Source organism: Sinocyclocheilus anshuiensis, unplaced genomic scaffold (assembly GCF_001515605.1).
Source record: "Sinocyclocheilus anshuiensis isolate Anshui unplaced genomic scaffold, SAMN03320099.WGS_v1.1 scaffold684, whole genome shotgun sequence".
Lineage (NCBI taxonomy): Eukaryota > Metazoa > Chordata > Actinopteri > Cypriniformes > Cyprinidae > Sinocyclocheilus > Sinocyclocheilus anshuiensis.
The window spans coordinates 127,122-149,129 of NW_015554107.1; the positions used below are offsets into that span (position 1 = coordinate 127,122).

General features: G+C 37.9%; 1 protein-coding gene across 1 annotated transcript; it reads right to left on the reverse strand.

Annotated features, from left to right (window-relative positions):
- Nucleotides 1-290: 290 nt before the first annotated feature.
- Nucleotides 291-8,589, reverse strand: lhx1a (LIM homeobox 1a). The gene is made up of 5 exons (XM_016462145.1): nucleotides 7,699-8,589; nucleotides 6,081-6,304; nucleotides 5,182-5,459; nucleotides 3,145-3,310; nucleotides 291-2,053 (listed from the first exon to the last, which is right to left on the reverse strand). Exons 1-5 carry the CDS (start codon nucleotides 7,866-7,868, stop codon nucleotides 1,674-1,676), a joined length of 1,218 nt encoding a protein of 405 aa, XP_016317631.1. The 5' UTR covers nucleotides 7,869-8,589; the 3' UTR covers nucleotides 291-1,673.
- Between the last annotated feature and the right edge of the window lie 13,419 nt (nucleotides 8,590-22,008).

The window sequence follows — 22,008 nt, forward strand, 5'->3', positions numbered from 1 at the left end:
CATGTCAAGTTCATCCTGAGAGATGCTAATGTCTCACAGTGCTATTCTCAGCTAGACTGCCACACTCAGGTATATTCTTCAGAAGCCATATTTCTCAGAAACCAGCCTCTAAATACTAAAGCGAGCATCTCGAGACATGGAAAATCCCCTTGCTTGCTTGTATTTGATGCTCAGCTAGTCCAAGGAAAAGCACCTATCATCTGAATTTCATATTTTCTATTTTATTAAAAACTCACAAATTCGTTCAACATGTTGTATTTATACAGTGAATGGTCTAATATGCACTGGAGGTCACGTAAGCTTAGGTTTATTAGAACAATAAAAGACATACCATGAGAATTTGATATTTAAAGAAAGTAGCAGCTGCTTGCTGCACATTTGACCATCAATTTCAATAGTTTGGATTTTCCTTTAAAGACACAAAAATAAAACTTGTAGGTCTAAGTATGTTATATTAACAATTTATGAATGTTTTTTTCAGCAGACTAAAAAAATTAAGAAGTCAATACTTCTCATTGTTTTTTAAACACTTACACTTTGTTTCAACACGTTCTGCAGATAATGGTGCAAAGCACTTTTACAGTATTTGTGCTATGTTTTTATTTGGCAACTGTCTACTTGATTTTTTTTTATTTTTTCCAGGTTTTTTTGTAAACAACATTTTGTACAAACTAGCACAGTGAACCACAACCCCAGCAAACTTGTTTTCTTCATACAATATAAATAAAATCAATACAAAAGTTTGGTTGGTTGCGTGGAACATTTTTTCTGGATCAAGAGGTTCTAAATCATGGTTGATACTTTTAACTCCTGAATTAAATATATTACGTAAACAGTTGACTGTTCTATGTCCCTTTCAGACCCTTGTTAAAATAATTTTAGAAGGTAGACTTCATTTATCAACATTTCAAGTTCTCTTCCATTAAATAAAGGGTTCACCATCCATACACATTTTAACACTTTGCCTTTTGAAGGCTAACTTCTTCAGATTTGGTGGAATTCTTGGGAAAAAAACAAACAGGATATGTCCAGAACGAGAAAAAAAAGCTTTTTCTCCCTGGCCTTCAGAAACATATTTAGTGTCGAAAAGGTTGTTTAAGTGTCAGTATGGCAGAGCCTTGAAAGGCAAGGAGGTCTGAGGAGTTTTCAAATAAATAAATTAGTCTGACGGCTTAGATCTTTCCTGGAGTCAACATTGCAGGTTAGCGTTAGATCAGCCGCCTTGGGTGTTTCTCTGTAAAGCTGACAAGTCTTTGACGGTAGCTGACGCTGTTAATGTGTCGCAATCGCTGTTTTTAGAGCGGCGGTTTAACCGGTGGTACAAACGTTGAGCTTCTGGAGGGTCGTTGCTACGCTGGGCCTCATAGCTGAGTTCATACAGCGCCCAGGTCAACAGTATCAATTCTTTCTCTTCTTGAGTTCGGACTTGGAGTAAAGAAAGAAAGAAGGAAACAGAACATCAACACAACAAGTTCAAGAAGGTAAATGTCAATGCCCATGCTGCCCTCTGCTGCTCTCTCTGTGAGCTGTCCCACCACATTTATGACGTGGAAAAACGGGGGGAAAAAGACAAAAACGAGAACCAGAATGTGCGGCCAGTGTCCCTGTTCCCACCCTCCCTCCTTCCTGTGTTTATCCTAATTTCTCTCTGCCGAAATGTCCGTTCACAGAAGCTACCAGACCGTGCCCTCATTCATTTCTGATGAAGGGTGGGAGAGGTGGTTGCTGTATCCGCTGCCGTTGAGGGAGAGGGATGTAAAGGACGGACTGGGTCCAAAAACATCTGAGGACATACTGTGCAGGGGTCCAGGTATCCCTGGCTCTGGACTGGGTGAGTCTCCTGGGTGGTGAGACATGATGTCTGAAAAGCGCTGTACTTCACTGGACGGATGGTGGCCTGGGATAGGATGGTCCATGCCCCCTAGTGGGGTACCGGTGGGTCCTGACGATGGAACAAAAGGGAGATCTACAGGAGTCTGGGCCTGCGAAGATGGGGGGCCTTGGGGAAAGAAGTCGTAATTCCCACCCGGACCGTAGTACTCGCTTTGATAATCTGCAGATACACAAAGGATACAAGAATTGTGGTGTAGGTATAGAAATAAAGAGCAGGAGAAATCTCCTTGTTTAAAAATTAATCGAATATGTAGTCTGTCGTGCTTTGGAACAAATCTCAATATGCCACATTAGTCACAGAACATGTTACACCGAAATCACAAATGTAGCTGGGTGGGGAGAACAAAGCTTTGCTAATTACAGCGAGGAAGGCTTTGAACAGCTGAAAACTTATAAAACAAAGCTGTTATTGATATGATAGTGTATATATAACAATAACTGCCTTGTTTCATGTATATGGACAAGAACCTAGCAGATTATGAAAATATAGGGAAAATGGGGTTTGTACTTAATGTTTATTTTTGAGTTTCATACTGTGGTTTTTATTATTGCCACGTTTTTACACTTTGTTTGTAATACTGGGATTTTAGTTGGATTAACAAAACTCAAAAAAAGGCATTTTATACTAATTTAAGAGGCTAGTTTTTAAAATCAACATTTGTATCCACTGATGGCAAAAATACAGATGTAATACAACTTTTGATTCAAGATACAGTCCCCGTGTGACAACTAGCCCATATATATATATATATATATATATATAAACATAAAACTAGGTCAAATATAAAGTGAAATAAAACTAAACTAGACTGAATAAAACACACATTCAATATCGGCACATGTACAATGCCGGAATATGCACGGCATTGTGGGTTAAAAAATAAAGTAAATCGACGAAACGGCTAAGCAGCTGTCAAAAGTTCAAGGAGCAACACAACAAATATCAATCGTTTGACGATATAAAAACATTTAAGCATCAAACACATGGATAACATGAAAATTTCGCCAGTAGCTAGTTTAATTTCCCACGTTCAGAAGCCCCTAATTACAAAACAACAATTTTATTTGCAGACCATTTAACTATTTAAAACACAAACAGACGAATAACAAACCTCTTGACCTTGTATTTGTCGCGTAACTCAACCATTTTCACTACTGATGCGTAACGAATGAAACCAGCGCGAGAAAGAAAAACATATTTCAGACAAATGTTTGAGATAGGTAAGTCTACAATACGCCATTATGTCTTACCGCCATAGTATGAAAACGGGCCGCTTGGAATTAATTCTCCAGGCTCGAGTCTGTCCACGAGCGTTCGCATTCTTCTCGGACTCCGGAAGAACGCGTGTCTCCTCGCGCCGAGCGCGCTCAGCTGTTTCATGCGCCGCTCTTTGGACCGCCGGTTCTGAAACCATACCTAGTGCACATGGACAAATAGCAATAGAAACCTATTAACTTGCTTATCAAATCTTTTTGCTAAATCGGTAACACTTTACAGAAGAGTGTCAGAGTGATAGAGGAGCTCGTCACAGTAATTAATTACAATGTTAAAACAACAATAGCGTGCATTGTAGGCTATGTGGAGCTTCACGAAATAATTACTTAAGTAGCCTAATGATTTATTGCGATTCTGTGCTTAGTTATATAAATAAACAGTAACTGTGAAGAAAAATCAAAAAGCATATTATCACCTAACAATAATAATAATAATAATAATGATAATACGTTTTATTAACCTCTTTGTGTATGTGACTGATACATTTTATGATCTGCATTGCTTAAATGGTGTCAGAATTATAACATCTGTTTCCACCCATTTAATTTGTCACAATAATTTCTGCCATTTATAATTAATTTTACGAGTTTCAGAGGGTCAACTCGGTTTTATTTATTAGTAATTCAAAGTGGACAGAAATTCAAATACAGGCCTTTAGCACCATTTTGACATTTAAGGCAGCAATTGCACTTTTCTATTTTATTCTATTATTATGCATCGGGAAAAAAAATCATTTAAGAGTGGTGCATTAAAATAAGACAACCTACCTGCAAGACCTAACAGTCTGACACTATAGCCTAATGTTTACATGCATGTCAAGTTAACCATTTTTTATTGGTTCAGAGCAGTGTCTTCACAGTCCACTGAGGTAGGCCTGTGACAGAATACATTCTTGTGGTATTGTGGTGACAAGATTACTCGTAATTATCGTCACTGTTAGAGAGTCGGATCTAACCTCACTTTAATGATCTTTTAACCCTCCATTTACTCCGACTGAGGGGGCAGCAGCGGGGACTTCAAATCTCTAATTAATACTTAATAGGAGGGTGGTTACCGATATATTAACCGGCTCTATGCAGTTATTATTTCGTAATCTATATATCCACCCTTGAATTCCTTTAGCTAATTATAGTTTACTCTGACGGTCTTAAATATCCAAGCTCGCCACTCTATTAATCTCAACCCCTTCCCTGCACTTGATCTTAAGTTCAGTCTCATATTAAGGCTTTATCCCCACAGCACCAATCTATTAGGACGCTTTTAACGATGATGATGCTTTATCTGTGTTCTTATCGGATCTCTCACGCCAAAAAATGACCAAGATGAGGCTCTTTAAAACGATGCTGACAAATCCTATATAGCGTGCGTAAATGAGGGCGCACATTCGGCAATGTACTGCGCACATTGGCTGGACTTTCATTGTTCCGCGGTTCACTCGATAAAAAAAGCAAGGATCGATTCTCAATTTCTCACTGAAAACCACCTAGTATGAGGTACTTTGACAGACACAGGGACAGATTTCTGCGTTTCCACTTGACTGAGAACCGTCACAGCATGTCTAAATGTGGTCGCAAAACGTGATGGCGCTGCATTGCCAAGACTCCTATCGTTCTCACCAGTCTGATGCCAGCTGGCGTGCCTCTCCATCTCTCGAGTCAAGTATAAAAAGGCTAACCATATAAATGTTACTTTCAAATATTTACAGGTGCCAGCAAAGAAGTGTCCTCATTTCTATTCAAATAGGCTTGCCTCAAGGATTGGAAAGAAGAGGCGCAATGAAGGCGCGCGTGTGCTTTTTTCTATTTCATCCAGGAAGAGAAATTTGTACCACAGGATGTCTTAAGAATCACACACTATAAATTCTCGTCATAGGCCTATCTCATTGTGTTTGTCCTCAAAATTACTAGCAGCAAACATAGCAATTATAAGTTACCAGTAAATACAGTTTGTTAGTATTGGTGTAATTATGTATATTTACATGCAATTTTCTCTGTAATAATGTGTAGGTTTACCTGAATAACTCGCATGTTGAGCCCCGTTTCCTGCGCCAGTTGCTCCCTGATGTGTCTGGTTGGTTTGGGGGTCGCCGCAAACGCCGCTTTCAGTGTCTCCAGTTGCTTTGCTTTAATGGTGGTACGCGGTCCTCTCCGCTTGCCTCCGAGGTTCTGGTCATCGTTTTCATTGTTACCCGTTTCTTTGTCCGATAAGTTCGCGATTTCCCCATCCTTGACATCATCCTGTAGCTGGTCTTGCGAATCTGGTGATAAACTAGGATCACTGCAAGCTGTAACTGAATGGGCAAAGAAGGGCCGTCGGAAACGGGGTCGAAATAAAAACCTCAGAATTAGACATGGGAACCAGAGAAGTGTTAGACACTAAACAATGGAATGTAAAATAAATATATAAACACAAAGAAAAAATAAAAAGAAAGAAACAGAAGATTTAATAAAACAAAAGAAACGAAAAAACGAAGAAAGAACAAAGAAACACGTATTTAGAGCTGAAAGATCTGTCACAATGCACTAGTCTACAGCAGTGAAAAAGATTATTAGAAAACAAACTGGCTAGAAATAGGCCACAAACTGAATGCAACAAAATCTGTATTTCATTTCACATGGAAATTGGAATAAAAAAATGAAATGCTTTTCAAAATATATTATCCATGACACCCTCTAAAGATTTCTTTTACTTTTTTTGTGAGACATCATATTGAATAAAGGACTTCAATACATGCAGCCCAGTGTATATTCGTCAAATATTTTCTTTTTTTTTTTTAGATCAAAAGACACCTTATTAATCTAAAGTATTGAGTATACTATATTAACCTAAGTATTACTGATAAAGCGAGATAATAGCGCGTGCAGTGTGTGTTTTTTCCCAGTTCTCATATAATTTAATTCATTTTACTCACCTGAAAGGAGATTGGTGTCTTTTCCGTTCGTGCTGCTTAAATAATCGTCTTTACAGACAAATTTATTTTCGTCTATGATGTACAATTCCTCCCCCGTGGATAGTTGCTTTTTACACATCATGCATGTGAAGCAGTTCAGATGAAACACTTTGCTCCGTGCCTTCCGGACCAAGTCATTCGGCGAGATCCCCTGAGCACAACCCGCGCATTTTGTTCCAAAGCGCCTGCAAATGAACAGACCAAGAATAAAGGTCACTAAAACACAGTAAAACATTAGATCAAATATAAAATAATCTGTTATCATCAGCTGAGACCAAGGTGATGGAATAGCATCGTTTATATTTGAGTGTACATAAAATGAGTGTTCGTAAATATTTAATATTATCACTGTTATTTTGGGAAAAATATATCACAATTATTGTTTGTTCAGCTGTTATTGTTTATGCACTGTTAACGCAAAATAAAATAAAATTTAGATATGTATTCTTAGGTATTTTATTTCTGTTGTAGAAATAAATAAAATTGCAGGCCTAAATAAAATTATTTTATAATTTGGATTTATTCTGCATGCATTTTAATGTGTATTAAAACATAATTTATAATCACCCTTAACAAAAGGACATGTAGGCTACTACATTCGTCCAATACAAACACCATTGCAGTAAATATTCACCACTTAATATTGTGACCAATAATGTTTATTGTGGTTCTCTGTACAGGTTGTTGATTCTGAGTCTGTGATTACATTGTCTGAGGGTTTCCAGCTCAAAGTCGTTTATTATTCAAATCCACTTATCACATCTTAACGCGAACCACTGCAAACACACGCGGGGCTGTGCAGACAGCCTGCCACTGGGCCGCGTTTCACTTTCAACTACCCTGGCAAAGCATTGATCCCTGCGGCTTCCCTGGCTGCCATTCGCTGTAAACAAAGTGTGATTTCCTTCAAAACCCTTGCTGCGGACGAGTACACAGACTATTAGTGTATCTGCTCGTCATTTTGCATAACAATTCAAATTAACAAGCATTTAATTAATGGGCGTCCTAATCAAAGAATCAAACAAGTCGGTCGTGTTGACAATACTTAGGATCACACTTCATGTTAGTGTGAATGCAAGTCCTAAATTCGAATGAAATCATGCAAAATTGGATACGCGTATGCAATGCGTAAAGCGTAATTCAGGATTTTGAATTTAAGTTTAATAAAGAAGAAAATTCAGTCAATTTCAGTAGCACTGTAAATATTTTTGAGTAATTGAGAAATGGTTGATTTATTATATTCGAGGCATGTTGGTGTTTTAAGCTACTTACCAAATACGTGAAACCTCTTACAAATGAATATCATTTTAAAATTATATGTTGGTTTTATATGTATAATCTAAATTACACAAAAATGTAAAAATTCTTTAACAACCAGTTATGTTTGTTATATAGACTTTTTTTAATATTGCCAACTTATTTTATTGTTCTTGTAGACAATTATACCAGTATCTCTGAAGCGCATGATATTAAATAAACTATTATATTTCCATGAATCACAGTAATAGATCTACACCAGGAAAAAAATTAAACATATTATGTATGTATTTAATGAGTCGAACTCTCGCAAGGAACTTACCTAAAGAAGTCGTTTTTGCAATACAGTTTTCCTTCTCGAGAGAAGCATTTTTCTGTTAGGTTACATTTGCACTCGCAGCATTGTACGCACTTGATGTGCCATGCTCTGTCCAGAACATTAAGGAGAAACCTGTCCAATATAGGCCTCTCGCAGCCCGCACAGTGGACCATTGTCTTTGGATGTGCTCCCACAGTTACTGCCGTGGTGTCCACAACCTGAGAGTCTGCTCCTGTTTTTTCTCTTTCCAGAGAGAGGATGGAAAGGGTTGCAATGATGAAGGATGCTCCAAGTCAGTCTTTGCAAACGGGTTCGAAAGGAAAAGACCAAAAAGTTTTAATTATATTCACCACTTCTGTGTGTTTGGATGGACCTGTAGCGCTCCAAAATCAGGATGATAAAAGAGGATCTTCTCATGAGGTAGTGCTTCAGTTGTCAGTCATTATTTCTCATCCTCTTCCTTGCCAAATTTTGAGATGCATAAATGAAGCCAGCATAGAGAAATCTTTCAAAACACCAACTGCTCGTTGGCTACAAAGACAAGGACATCATTGCGGAAAAAAGCACGTCGCCGTTGTCAACAACAAGGTGAAGCATTGGTGATGATGTGCATTAAAGTCTTTCATAAACAAGCATCTAATACAACCGGTCTTGGACGGAACTAGCACACGAGACATGCGAGCCCAGAGACACTGGAGTGCACTTTACCATGTCCACGTATCCACTGTTTTTACGTCCCTCTGAAAGATGCAATGGCCAAACGCTTTGAAAAGTGCGTCTTCCTCTGTAACGTGTGCTGTTTCCTCGGTAAGACAGAAGAGGTGAAAGACGCTAGTGTGAACAGAATGCGCGTGACATCTCGTTGCAGGACTGAATATGATCCCCGAACAGCCTCCGGTGTTCTGCATGTTCCTGAAAGCACACGAGCCAGCCTTATTCACAGCCTCCTGACGTCACTCCGGGCCGAGGCCAATCAGCGGCTTTCCGTTCAAGTAACCATTAGCTATCCCCTCACCGCTTTACCGGCACACTCTGCGCTATTTATAGGGAACAGAAGACACCAATTGTCAAAAATCCCAGAAACTGTCATATCTTAGTTAATGTGGAGAGTCAGAAAACAGACCTTGCTATTCGAAAGTCTTCTTAAATATTATTGTTCATTTTTCTCGTCATTTTCCAATATTCGTCCATTCTGGTGGAACCGAGGAACGAGAGAAGCATTTGATAAGGTACATATCTGATAATTTAAGCATTGTTTATGTATATGTAGATCATGTGTCAGTACTTTGAGATGCGCCATGCTGTGAAAACTGTAGTGCTGTGGTTGTGTTTATTTCTTAATAAGAAATCTGCCGTAAAAATGCTTATTCTGGAATATGCATTGGTACTTTTTTTCTTTATTATTTTATATATCGAATAGCAGCACAAGCATGATATTATTTATATATATATATATATATATATTCTTATTGTATCTGACATGTAACTATTAGGACCACTTGCAGAATGTTTCCTGAAACCTTCATGAAGAATGCCATAAAATAATGACGTATTTTGTTTTATAAGATCATACGTTTGTATGTCTATGGCGAGAACTTTAATAGTCCATTTCTTCTTCGCTGACGTTAAATCTAATTTATAACCATTCTATTTCCTAGCACAGTTAGAAACAATAATGCAATTTTTACGCAGATTTAAAAACTAACTTTTAAAGCTAGACTCCTTATATTCAATTTAAGGAATTTACGCAGACAATTTGTGTAACCTTTTAAACTGTCACTCAGTCAACGAAAAGACACTTAAGAACTACATCCTCCTTTGGTCCTTTGTTAAACGAGAGAAAGTGAAAGACAAGAGGGCTCTAAACTTTACAGGATGTTAGATCACCTCAGCAGCCTCTAATGGCCCAAACACCTTATGGTGTTTTGTTAGATCTGTTAAGTCCGTTCTTCTGATTTTAAGCAATATACATCGAGTTCTTCAAGTATATGTGGGTAATAGTTACATTTCATTGCAAATAAAAATTAGGGTAGGGCTACTGAATTTAGAGCAATTTCAAACTGTGGGTTTGTTTCTGTATGGACAATTTCGATAACTCTTTCAATCTCTCTAACCATTTATCTTATTCTTGTTTTATAATAATAAAAAATGTTCAGTGTGTAATATGTAATTATTGCATTATTTTTTTGTAAAATAATTATTTACTAATATGAATTGTTTCATTTTTGCTGTATGCACATTAACTTCATCTGATTTTTTCACTGCGAATATATGTATCATTGTAATAATTCGATATCATTAAAGGACGCGTACCGAATCCTAATCTCATCTCAAACCTCTTGAACCTTTGCCTTCATGTGTGACACTGACACATTCACGACCATAAACTGACTCGGTCATTCCAATTTACGCACACACATACACACACACACGCCCCTCAACCTCACAATCTCAGCTATTTACATTCTGTCAGCGTATATTGTGCAAACGTTCCAGTCTGGAATCAATACCACACAACTTTGTGCATATGGGCCACTTCTCATGTAAAACGGCATAGTGGGGCTGGTCCACGCCATGGCAGCAAAGGGCCTTACACAACACACAGAAACAGCTGCCGATGAGCGTCTAGGGAGCGCTCCTCTTTGACTGTGAGACCCTTGAATGACATGTGCTGTTTCACAAAGAATAACAGATAAAAGATGAACACACTCCATCTTTTGCAGTCGCCTATGCGGCCACCACCCCTCCCCTGTCTCTCATTTGAACTAGTCTTTTCTCCCAGTTTGTAGGGCATGCAAATCCACGGGATGTTTCGACTGCAGTAATAGTGTGAGTTAAATTACAGAGAGAAACGTATAAAAAAAAAAAAAAAACGAATAGTTTACAATAATCTTTTTTATCACATTATTAGAAGCCAAAACTTATTTTTATTACTGCATAATAATAGTAGTAATAATAATTTTCTCACACTGATTATCATTATGACATTAGGCTATATGTTAACAGTTAAAAATAATTTGCAAACACTTTTACTTTCAACTCCATAAATATATTTTTGTAACTTTTTAATAACTTAAAGTGACCATCGTTCGTTTATAACCTTAAATTCAGGTTATATGAACAAAATCTGTTTTCCACTTTGGGTAGATCTTCTGAAACAACATAAACTACCAGGGAAGTTTCATTAATATTTAGATAAATGCTCATAATTACAAATGTATCCATTTCGTTTGCAGACTGATATTTGACATGCTGACTCGTCCGTGATGGGAATACAGCTTTCAATTAGTGGCATCGTCAGGTGGACTACTGACCGAATGGAAAAAACGGCGAGTCTGGAGATGGGGCAGTGCTAGAGGGAGCTATCGATCGAAAAATTCTCACCGCTGGGAGACCAAATGCCTGTCAAACTACACTCGCTGCATTACGCATGCTCTTAGCGCGGAATAGTTTTCGAATAAGCTAAACATTAAAAGCGAGCGACTGAATCAACCCGTTCATGTTGTCTTAGTGGGTTATAGATAATGGTAAAAATTCTCTGAAATATATCATGACACAAACTTTGTTGCAGATCAAATCTTAGCCAAGTGCATAATCAAATGATTCATTTGCAATTATTTGCAAACACTTTTACTTTCAACTCCATAAATATATTTTTGTAACTTTTTAATAACTTAAAGTGACCATCGTTCGTTTATAACCTTAAATTCAGGTTATATGAACAAAATCTGTTTTCCACTTTGGGTAGATCTTCTGAAACAACATAAACTACCAGGGAAGTTTCATTAATATTTAGATAAATGCTCATAATTACAAATGTATCCATTTCGTTTGCAGACTGATATTTGACATGCTGACTCGTCCGTGATGGGAATACAGCTTTCAATTAGTGGCATCGTCAGGTGGACTACTGACCGAATGGAAAAAACGGCGAGTCTGGAGATGGGGCAGTGCTAGAGGGAGCTATCGATCGAAAAATTCTCACCGCTGGGAGACCAAATGCCTGTCAAACTACACTCGCTGCATTACGCATGCTCTTAGCGCGGAATAGTTTTCGAATAAGCTAAACATTAAAAGCGAGCGACTGAATCAACCCGTTCATGTTGTCTTAGTGGGTTATAGATAATGGTAAAAATTCTCTGAAATATATCATGACACAAACTTTGTTGCAGATCAAATCTTAGCCAAGTGCATAATCAAATGATTCATTTGCAATTTGTTAAAAGGCAAAACGTTTTGACAAACATTTATTTTGTTCACGTCATGATCCATGCATTTAGGAAAATAAGTTCACAGCCTGTGATGTAGTAGTGCAGGTGATAGGCTACGTAAATAAATATATCTAAAAAATAAAAATAAAGTAGCCTACTGATTTTATTTTTAACGCGCTTTAGCCTTAAGAATCCAATCTTTTGGAATTCATCTAAAATTTGACTAATGTTAATTTGACTACTCATTTTAAAACGTTAAGACTTTTTTTTTTAATTTTCATTTGTTTAGGCGATAGGCTAGATGCTTAATTTGTAAAAAAAAAAAAAAAAAAAAAAAACGTTAAATAGGCTAATTCGTTTTAAAATTGGACTCCAAACAGAAAACGGAACAAAACGTAAATGCAATTTGAAAATGTCATCTTGAAGCAAATGCCTTGTTTTAATATTAAGAGAGTGTGTGTTTTAGTGTATTTTTTTGTCGCATGTTGTCATCCTAGGCTATATAGCTACGATACATTAACTGAGCTAGTGTAGGCAGAGCAGTGTGTGATCGCCGGCCGTACAGACACGCTGTGACTCCGGTAATAAAGTGAGAAATATTACCCCTTACTCGGGCTTTGATCAGCTGGTGCACCGGGACCGCCAGGAGCCCGAGTAAAGGGGGGCTCTGTGCCTCGGGCCCCTCTCCATATCGCTCTGCACCGCTGCCTGTTTGTTTACAAGTTTTATTCATGATATGCGGAATGACTGTTACTAACACGCTCTGTAGTAAAAAAAAAAATAAAATAAAAAAATGGCAGGGTAGTGCATAGGTTAGCGACAAAAGCAAGATATAGCCTAGAACAGATGTGCAGATAGTTGCTTTATGATAGTATATACTGGAAAATAATAGAAATATGATGGTATAAGCTATAGCCTATTATCTGTTGATTTTTTTCTTTTGCAATTTTTATTCCCAATCTATAAAATCGAAATGTTTATTTTCCATGCACGTTTTTTTTTCTTTCAAAAAGAATAAAGTTGACATATTGACGAGATCAAATATCCGTTTCTTATTTTTTTCTTTGTAAAGTCATCCCTACTTTTTTACTCTTAGAATTGCTTTATTTAAATAATGTTAAACAGTTTAGAAAAAGACCAAACAGTGAAAACATATCATAAGGCCTGACATGGCAAGCATACTGAATCATACCCCTACCATGTGGTGTAGGCGCTCGCGCGCACGCGTGAGGGGAGGAGGGGCAATTTAAATATGACTGCAATGAAGCATGTGTCTTGCTTTTCTTTCAAGAGAATGTCGTTATTTTCGCAGTGTGGACAGTAGGCGTGTGGCGCTCCAGGACCGCGTTGTGTCAATCTTTTCGGCTCTGCGGTGCAGTGAGGTGATGTGCAGCGACCAAACCCGGACCCACAGCATGTCCAAACCGATTAGGGGTCAGGGACGACTGAAGCAAGACCTCTGCAATTATATTCCTTACAGCAGTTTCCAACCACAAATATGACCTCTAAATCCCAGACTAACTCAACGAATCTAAAACTGTTGACTTGTGGGTAGGCTAAATAAAGTGTTCAGGAATAATTATCAGTACATCAGTGCAACCACGTCAAATGAAATGCTCATGTGAGCATAAAACGCGAACATAATCCAGTAGCTTCAATATTGACCAACAACTCAACATAAACATTTTTTCTGGACTTTCCAACTCTGCGGAAGTCTGGCAAGATCTTCCATCACTGGAACAGCTGTTCTTTCTCCCCTAAACCAAGAATCAAACACAGACACGGCGACCGCTTAGGCCTCGCATACCAGACCAAGGATTAACAGCCATTTATAGGCCTATTCAAATTTAATACCAGACGACTAAATCAGAATAAGCATTCATTTATAAAATTGCTTCCACAAATTTGATTATTAATGAATCAGATATATCTGGCACATTAAGTCTTAACAATTTGTTTACATTTGAGATGGATGAAAAATTAGGTACGTAGGAAGGACAGTGCGATGATGACTCACCACCATGATGCAATTTATTTTTTTTCCCCTATGGAAAGCGATATGTTTATTAAAATCAACATTTAAAATGTATAATAGGCCTAATTCTATAGGCTATATCGTATGCAAAAAGATAACCGTTCTTGATGCAGGTAAACATCAACAAAAACCATAAGAAAATCTACCTCATTATCTCATTAGCGACAGCCAACCAAAGAGCAGTGACAAGAAATTATTATATTATTCCCCGCTGGGCCCGAATGGAAACGAGCAGTCTTTGAGAGTGGTCGCTCTAGTTTAGATTAATGGTTCCCAGCGCTTATTCTGCAGTGCGGGTGAAAGGGCCAGGATCACTAATGATTATAATATAATGTGTGGCGATAACCACTCCCTTTGAGATATTATCGCGCAGTGGGCAATGCTCAGGGGACGGGCTGCGGGGCTGAAAATCACCAGATAGCTACTAAACAGGAGCAGATTTCTGCACTGAAGCTCCAAGAGCATGCACGAGTACAGCCCTGTCTGCTGCTGATATCAACAGCCAGGGGCTGAATTAAAACATTCTATTTTTATTTTTTGTAAGCCAAGAATGACTCTTTTCCCCTTAAAAAAAAAAAGAAAAAAGAAAAAAGAAAAAGAAAAAAAAGCCAAGGACTATCCTGTGAATAGCTGCCATTAAATACTGGCTACAAATGATGAACTTGGGGGAACAGATTTTTTTTTCTTCGTATGATGGTGATTTAAGATGCGTACTTCCATCCCATTATTGTACAATAAGCGAGGTTGGCTCTTTACAAGCTGTAAGATATTCTTAACTAACATCCTACGTTATTTTTGGAGGGCCTTTTCACAGAGACCGCTTGTTTTGTAGAACCGGTGCAACATAATGAGTCTGTCAGGCCCAAAGGTGTTGAACTACCACCCAAACTCTCCTGCATATAAAAATAGCGTGAAGAGATGCAAAACAAAGTTATACTTAAACATTTCTCAAATGAATAAAAAATGTTTACGGCTATGATCAGAAATAGTAAAGCTCAACTTCATATAGCCTATAGAAATGAAGTAAAGTGACCCAGGATAAACGCGTTTAATATGAGTGCACGAGATGTGGATCTTACTTCGCCTAAAAATAAAGGTGCTTCAAAAGGTTCTTCAAGCGATGCCATAGAAGAACCATTTTTGGTTCCACAAAGAACCATTCAGTCAAAGGTTCTTTAAAGAACCATCTCTTTCTTACCTTTTTATAATCTGAAGAACCTTCTTTCGCCACAAAGAACCTTTTGTCAAACAGAAAGGTTCTTCAGATGTTAAAGGTTCTTTATGGAACCATTTAGACAAAAAGGTTCTTCTATGGCATCGTGAAGCACCTTTATTTTTAAGAGTGTATAGGCTACAGTAGAAAACGTAACAGATGCAAACAGAAGAGCATTACAATGGCAGACATCACAATTTGCAATAATCAACATGCATTAATAACATATTAAGTGCCGCTTTGCATCTGATAAACTGTGAAAGCAAGAAGAAAGATCCGTTTAAACTACACATATTAGATTTAGATACTTGTGATCTGAAGCGCTCGTTTGTATACGAACGATTTCACGTGATAGACCAAGATGTTTTTAGGAAACGTGCAGAAGAGATGAAGAACTTCATTAGTGTGACTAGCAGAAAATATAACAAACCACTTGAAACGCAAAGAATAGGCCTACCTATAGCCTTTAAATTGACAAAAAATGTAAACGGTGCTAATCGATGTAATCCAAGCTCAGAAACCAAAAAATACGGACAGACCGGACACATCCCTTCTCATGGCAATCGACTGCCATGGATCAATAATAAAGCTGCCTGACTAACTTCTCCGAGAGTCTGCAGTGAACACAGGAAAAGGGGGGTGATCCTAAAGGACCACGGGAGACAAGGCCCCGGCAATCCCTCCTCATTCATCTTCATTGCCTTTGTGTGCACAAAAAGCAAGCCCTGCATAAGGTAAAGCCACCACCAAAGCCATGGCTTTATTTTATATCCTATAGATCAGGAGGGAGACAAAGCTTTATTTTCGCCAGGAGAGAGATATTTTACCTCCGCCGTACGGGTTTATGTCGGAGAGGTGTCAGACAGACGAAATTTTGCGCTGCTGACGCAATGCTCTACCACTGAGCCACAGGGACATCCTTGTAGATACTTGTGATCTGAAGCGCTCGTTTGTATACGAACGATTTCACGTGATAGACCAAGATGTTTTTAGGAAACGTGCAGAAGAGATGAAGAACTTCATTAGTGTGACTAGCAGAAAATATAACAAACCACTTGAAACGCAAAGAATAGGCCTACCTATAGCCTTTAAATTGACAAAAAATGTAAACGGTGCTAATCGATGTAATCCAAGCTCAGAAACCAAAAAATACGGACAGACCGGACACATCCCTTCTCATGGCAATCGACTGCCATGGATCAATAATAAAGCTGCCTGACTAACTTCTCCGAGAGTCTGCAGTGAACACAGGAAAAGGGGGGTGATCCTAAAGGACCACGGGAGACAAGGCCCCGGCAATCCCTCCTCATTCATCTTCATTGCCTTTGTGTGCACAAAAAGCAAGCCCTGCATAAGGTAAAGCCACCACCAAAGCCATGGCTTTATTTTATATCCTATAGATCAGGAGGGAGACAAAGCTTTATTTTCGCCAGGAGAGAGATATTTTACCTCCGCCGTACGGGTTTATGTCGGAGAGGTGTCAGACAGACGAAATGGATGGCTAATGCATAGGCAAAACGCACTCACCCCAGCATGCCTCACGTCAGCAGGCGCTGTCGGGATTTAGGGCCGGTGAAAGCCGAGCGCGCGACTGAACACGAGCATATAAATACGTGATGTTCTCGACTAGTCCAGATACATGTGCCTACAGTGCCATTTTTAAACCTATACGACCAGTGATAGTTATAGTAATAGTTAAGGAGATTTATAAAGGGATTCCTCGCCATACTCCGAATCTCCGCGCTGTTAGTCATTACCACCACAGCAACGCTGGTTTTAAATGAGCCTGGTCTCATGAAAATGCTATAAATAGTAGCCAAATACAAACAGAAAATCGTGCTATTGATACGCAGAAATGGAATTTGGCGTGCATATGTAACGCACGTGTTTGATGTGCGTATAATACACAGTTTTCGCGTGCATATAATACGCATCTACCCCACAACCCTAATCCTACCCATTGCGTATCATATGCACGCCAAGGTCCATTTCTGCGTATAAATAGTACGCCAAATCGAAACATAAACTCCTGCTATTGATACGCACTTTCATGAGATCAGGTAGTTTTAAATAGAAATATAAGGTAGTAATTTATGGTTAGGACTTGAATATAAACAATAAGCATGCTTTTGAGTTTCATTGAGGATGCTTTGTTTTATGAGATTGTGAATAAATTATATATCGCACTGCTAATAATCTCATTTTGCACCAGCCTCTTATCCTACTTGGGATCCCCTCCAAATTATGCAGCGTTTTCAATTCGTTACATGGGCAACATTTTATTTTAATTGGACAGTTTATTTCAGGGAGTGGATTATATGCATTGGCTGTGGCTATCCCAGTCACAAACAGTGAGCTTGTAGTGTATACTATCCGCCATCATTTCTGTGTCCATCTACTCATGTTCTGTCAGGTATCAGTTCAAGACATATTTTGCTAACTTTTTAGCAAATGCCAACCTCAAAAAAGAGGAGCTTTCTGGATTTCCAGTATGTTTTACTCATCTTGGCTTTGATACTGTATAAAGCAAACTAGTACCATGCACTGATAAAGAAAATTATTGTTAGATGATGACATTGGCCTCTCAAAACCAAGACTTTCAAAACCATTCCCATTTGAAAGGGACAAAAGTTGAACTGAACTGCTCACACAGAGAAAAAAAATACTGCATGCTGCACCGAAAAGAAAATATTCTCATTTTCAGCAGACAACAAAAGCCAAGAAACTGGTTAGAATGCCGAATGCCAGACAAACCCATTTTTGCTGCGGGCCCTCCTGTTGTTCCAGGGCCATTAGTTGAATGAGGTGCTGCTCCACTGTACTCCAGCAGTTCCTCACTGTACGTTTGGTGAGATATCTCGGCTACTTTACTCACAGACTACAGACTTTCATATTCCTCCTGCTGTGTCTGGAGAGCTGAAACAGAGGGTGGGCATGCAAATAGTTTTCTCTGTACGATGAGCTCAGATGAGACCGTTACCTTGTTTGGAGCTGTTTTTCCTCTTGTGTGTCTGTGCCTGAGTGGGCCATCAGGTAGGCATGGCGGGAGGCAGGGCTGTAGGAACGGGGAGTGATGGGTTGAAAAGGTGAAGAGGTCATGACCTCTGGGTATTTTATGAGAGACTGAGGATGATTTGTCTTTAGCGGAGCATGCTGTTGGCATCTTCACACCCTTGAGTTGCTGGCTGGCAAGGCAGGACGGGATAGGGGGGTTGCTGGCTGTAAATTAGCACACTGGCATAGTGACAGGCAGTCAGGGCCATGGCTATACGTAACTTGATAAATAGGCTTCACATAAATTACAAATTACAGTCCTCTGGAAAAAAATTTAATAAAAGCAAATAAATATATACAAAACGAAGCATTATATAATATCAAATAGAATGATATTAAAATACTGAAGAAAAAAAAAGCAGATTTACATGTATATATAGACCAGGCTGAAAATCACACTTTCAGTTTTCAACCAAGAATAATTTATTACAAATTAGAATATAATTATAAAAAAAATTGAGAATATATATAATGTATGTAGGGAAATCTTACAAAAACATTCAAAATGTTTCATTTAGTAATGTCCTGAACAATATATTTTATGTAAAAGATGTTTATATGTAGTCCACAAGACAAAATGATGGCTGAATTCATAAAAATTACCCCATTCAAAAGTTTACATAAGCTTTTTTGTTTTGTGATGGTTGTTCATGAGTCCCTTGTTGGTCCTGAACTGTTAAACTGCTCACCGTTCTTCCGAAAAATCCCACATATTGTTTGAATTTCCAGCATCTTTTGCATATTTGAACCCTTTCCAGCAGTGACTGTATGATTTTGAGATCCATCTTTTCACACTGAGGCCCTTTAAATCTTAATACTGTGTGTCATTTCCTGGATGGTCCATGACTGTTTTTATGTTTTGAGATAGTTGTTCATGAGTCTCTTGTTTGTCCTGAACAGTTCAACTGCCTGTTGTTCTTCTGAAAAATCCTTCAGCTCCTGCACATTCGTTGGTTTTCCAGCATCTTTTGCATATTTGAACCCTTTCCAGCAGTGACTGTATGATTTTGAAATCCATCTTTTCTGAGATCCATATATATATATATATATATATATATACACACACACACACACACACACACACACACATTGTGTATATACATTATATATATTAAATGTATTACGTGAATGCCCTAGTGTACATGTCAGTGCCCCAGCATATACCAGGTAAAAAAAATAAAAACTAAATTTCAGTCTGACAGGAAAAATCTGGAATAATTTATTACATATTTGAATATGAGAAACTATATCTGCCATGCTCAGCATTTCCCCATTCGCCTTCTGGAGATCTATGCATCAGGCATCAGACCCTCACAGTATATAGTGTCTTATTGACTGCTCTTGTGGTGTGAAAGATCCCGGCTCTTTAATATGTATTCCCCGCTTTCTCCTCTGGCTGTGGGTGGGAATTAATACTCAAATGCTGCTGGAAGCCAGTCCCCCTTACAAATCATGTAATTCCTGTTACTGGAAGACAAACATGCCCTAGATCTAATCAGGCCTGCAGGAATCCCCTATCAGAGCATCACAGGTTCACTGTTTCTCCCGCTTCCTGACCGGCCTCACGAAATGCCGATTAGGCCGACCAGCAAGTGTATGCATTACACTGAACATAAATCTCACCTACACACTCCATTTCTAGATAACTATATATCTGTTAAAGATAGATAGACAGACGGTTGCAGAGTTTTAAGGGTGTTTCAACAAAAGGGAGAGGCTCAATGAATCAACCTCTGTCCAACACACTGGGGCACAAATCAATTGTGGTTACCTTTTAGTGCAACATATGAATTGCATGCATAAAAAATACATCTGTGTTTGAATGAATTGTGCTTGTTTAATCAACCACAGCTCAATATATTTAATATGCTTTTGATCTTGAATATCTTTTGTTTATCGTCAAATATCCAAGGACTACACTTGAACTTAAATGATAGAAATCATCTGTAAATATACTGGATTTCCTCTTTATAGTGTTCACTATAAAAATAGTGATTCTTAGACTACCAGTAATCCTGTTGAAGTTGAGCAGATATTTATTGGAAACAAATAAATAAAAAAATTAAAAAATCTGACAATGTTCAGTTAAGTAATGAATGTTATGTAATGAAGTATGGTCATTACTATATTGATTATTACATGCCTTACTGCTTTTTAAATTAATTTATGAATTAAATATTTATTTTGTATTACAGTAGTGTTTCCTAGACCAGCTGGGACCCTGCTGCAGTTGGCCAGATTTTTAGGGGAAAAATAAATACATAAAAAATTACCAAAAAAGAGAGAGAATTCCTATATTGATAACATGTCGTTTTAAAATTCATTTATAATTTTTAATTGTTTTGTAGTATAGTAGTGCTTCAGATATAGTGGCTAGATTTTAAAATAATAATAAGAAAAGAAAAGAAAAGAAAAGAAAAGAAAAGAAAAGAAAAAAATCCAACTGGATGAGAATTAATGACAATGTTCAATTAAATAACGACTGTAATGTTATTAATTATGCTTATTACATAACTTAATGTTTTTTTATTAATTTAATTAAAATAATTTTATTGTTTGTATTATTTTATTTCATTATTATTTATCAAATCAAATAAACTTTTACATTTGTAAATAAACTGATTTCAAGAACTTGTAGCTGTCCTATGTTAGTACTTCAATGTTCTACTCTTGTCCATGCACATGGAACAGATTGAAGATTGGTTGTGGCATTCTGTGCTGTCAGAGATTCCAGACCTGGGAAAGAACATCAAGATACACACTGAAAGATTGATTGATTGATTGCCAACAGAATGCCCTGGAACTACCTTTAGCAGAAGATAATGTAATTGAGCTAGTTTCACTGTGATGAGAGAGCCAGACAAATACCACTCTCCTGTAGCATCGCACAGACAAAAGCCTGCTTGATAGGATATTTCTTTTCATTGGTCATGTTCACAATGGGATGAAGTGGTCTTCCCGAGTCCCACAGGTGTGTTGTATGGTCCTGTCTGTTTGTCAGCCTAGAGAGAAGTCCCATGCTATTCACCTGAGCCCAATCCTCTGTGTAAAAGCTGATTGTGGCGGTGTTATCGACTTCTTCTTGTAATTCTCTGCTGAAAAAAAAGGGAAGTGGAAAGTTTTATCTCTGTGCGGCAGCAGTGGGGAGGGGTGAGAGTTCACTCTCTGTAAGCTTGAGACACTGAAAATATTAACGCCGGGACAGCTTTGCACACACAGAAAAGCCCCCGAAGACCTTCACTGCTCAGAGTAAGAGATGGAGAGAAGAATTAATGCACAAAAAACATGTGAGCACCAATCTGATATTGTACAGTGTTTCCAAGATTTTCCCCATTTAAACAGCTTATATACTTCTCCTTGGATCTTCCATGGATCAGCAACAGAAATGGATTTGACTGTAAATAAACAGTGTGAGCGGATTGACATGCATGGTTTTAATGATTACCAGAGAGCTGGCGAAATATTACGGTAGAATTGAACAATGCAATGAGAGAAAAATATATGTGGATTTATGGTGCTGTGCACAGATGCCGTTACAGAGCAAAAACTGACAAAATGGTGCATCCACATGCATTTAAGTTTCAATTTTAAAATTATTTGACTATGCAAATTTCAATAAATATAACATTTCTCACAAAAAAATTGATTTTAGTGTGTTTTTCCCACTGTGTGTTTACTCATAGGTTTCTTATTTCACAAATAAATTGTACTAAATTAAAATTGAATTTTTTATTTGCACACACACACACACACACACACACACACACACACACACACACACACACACACACACACACACA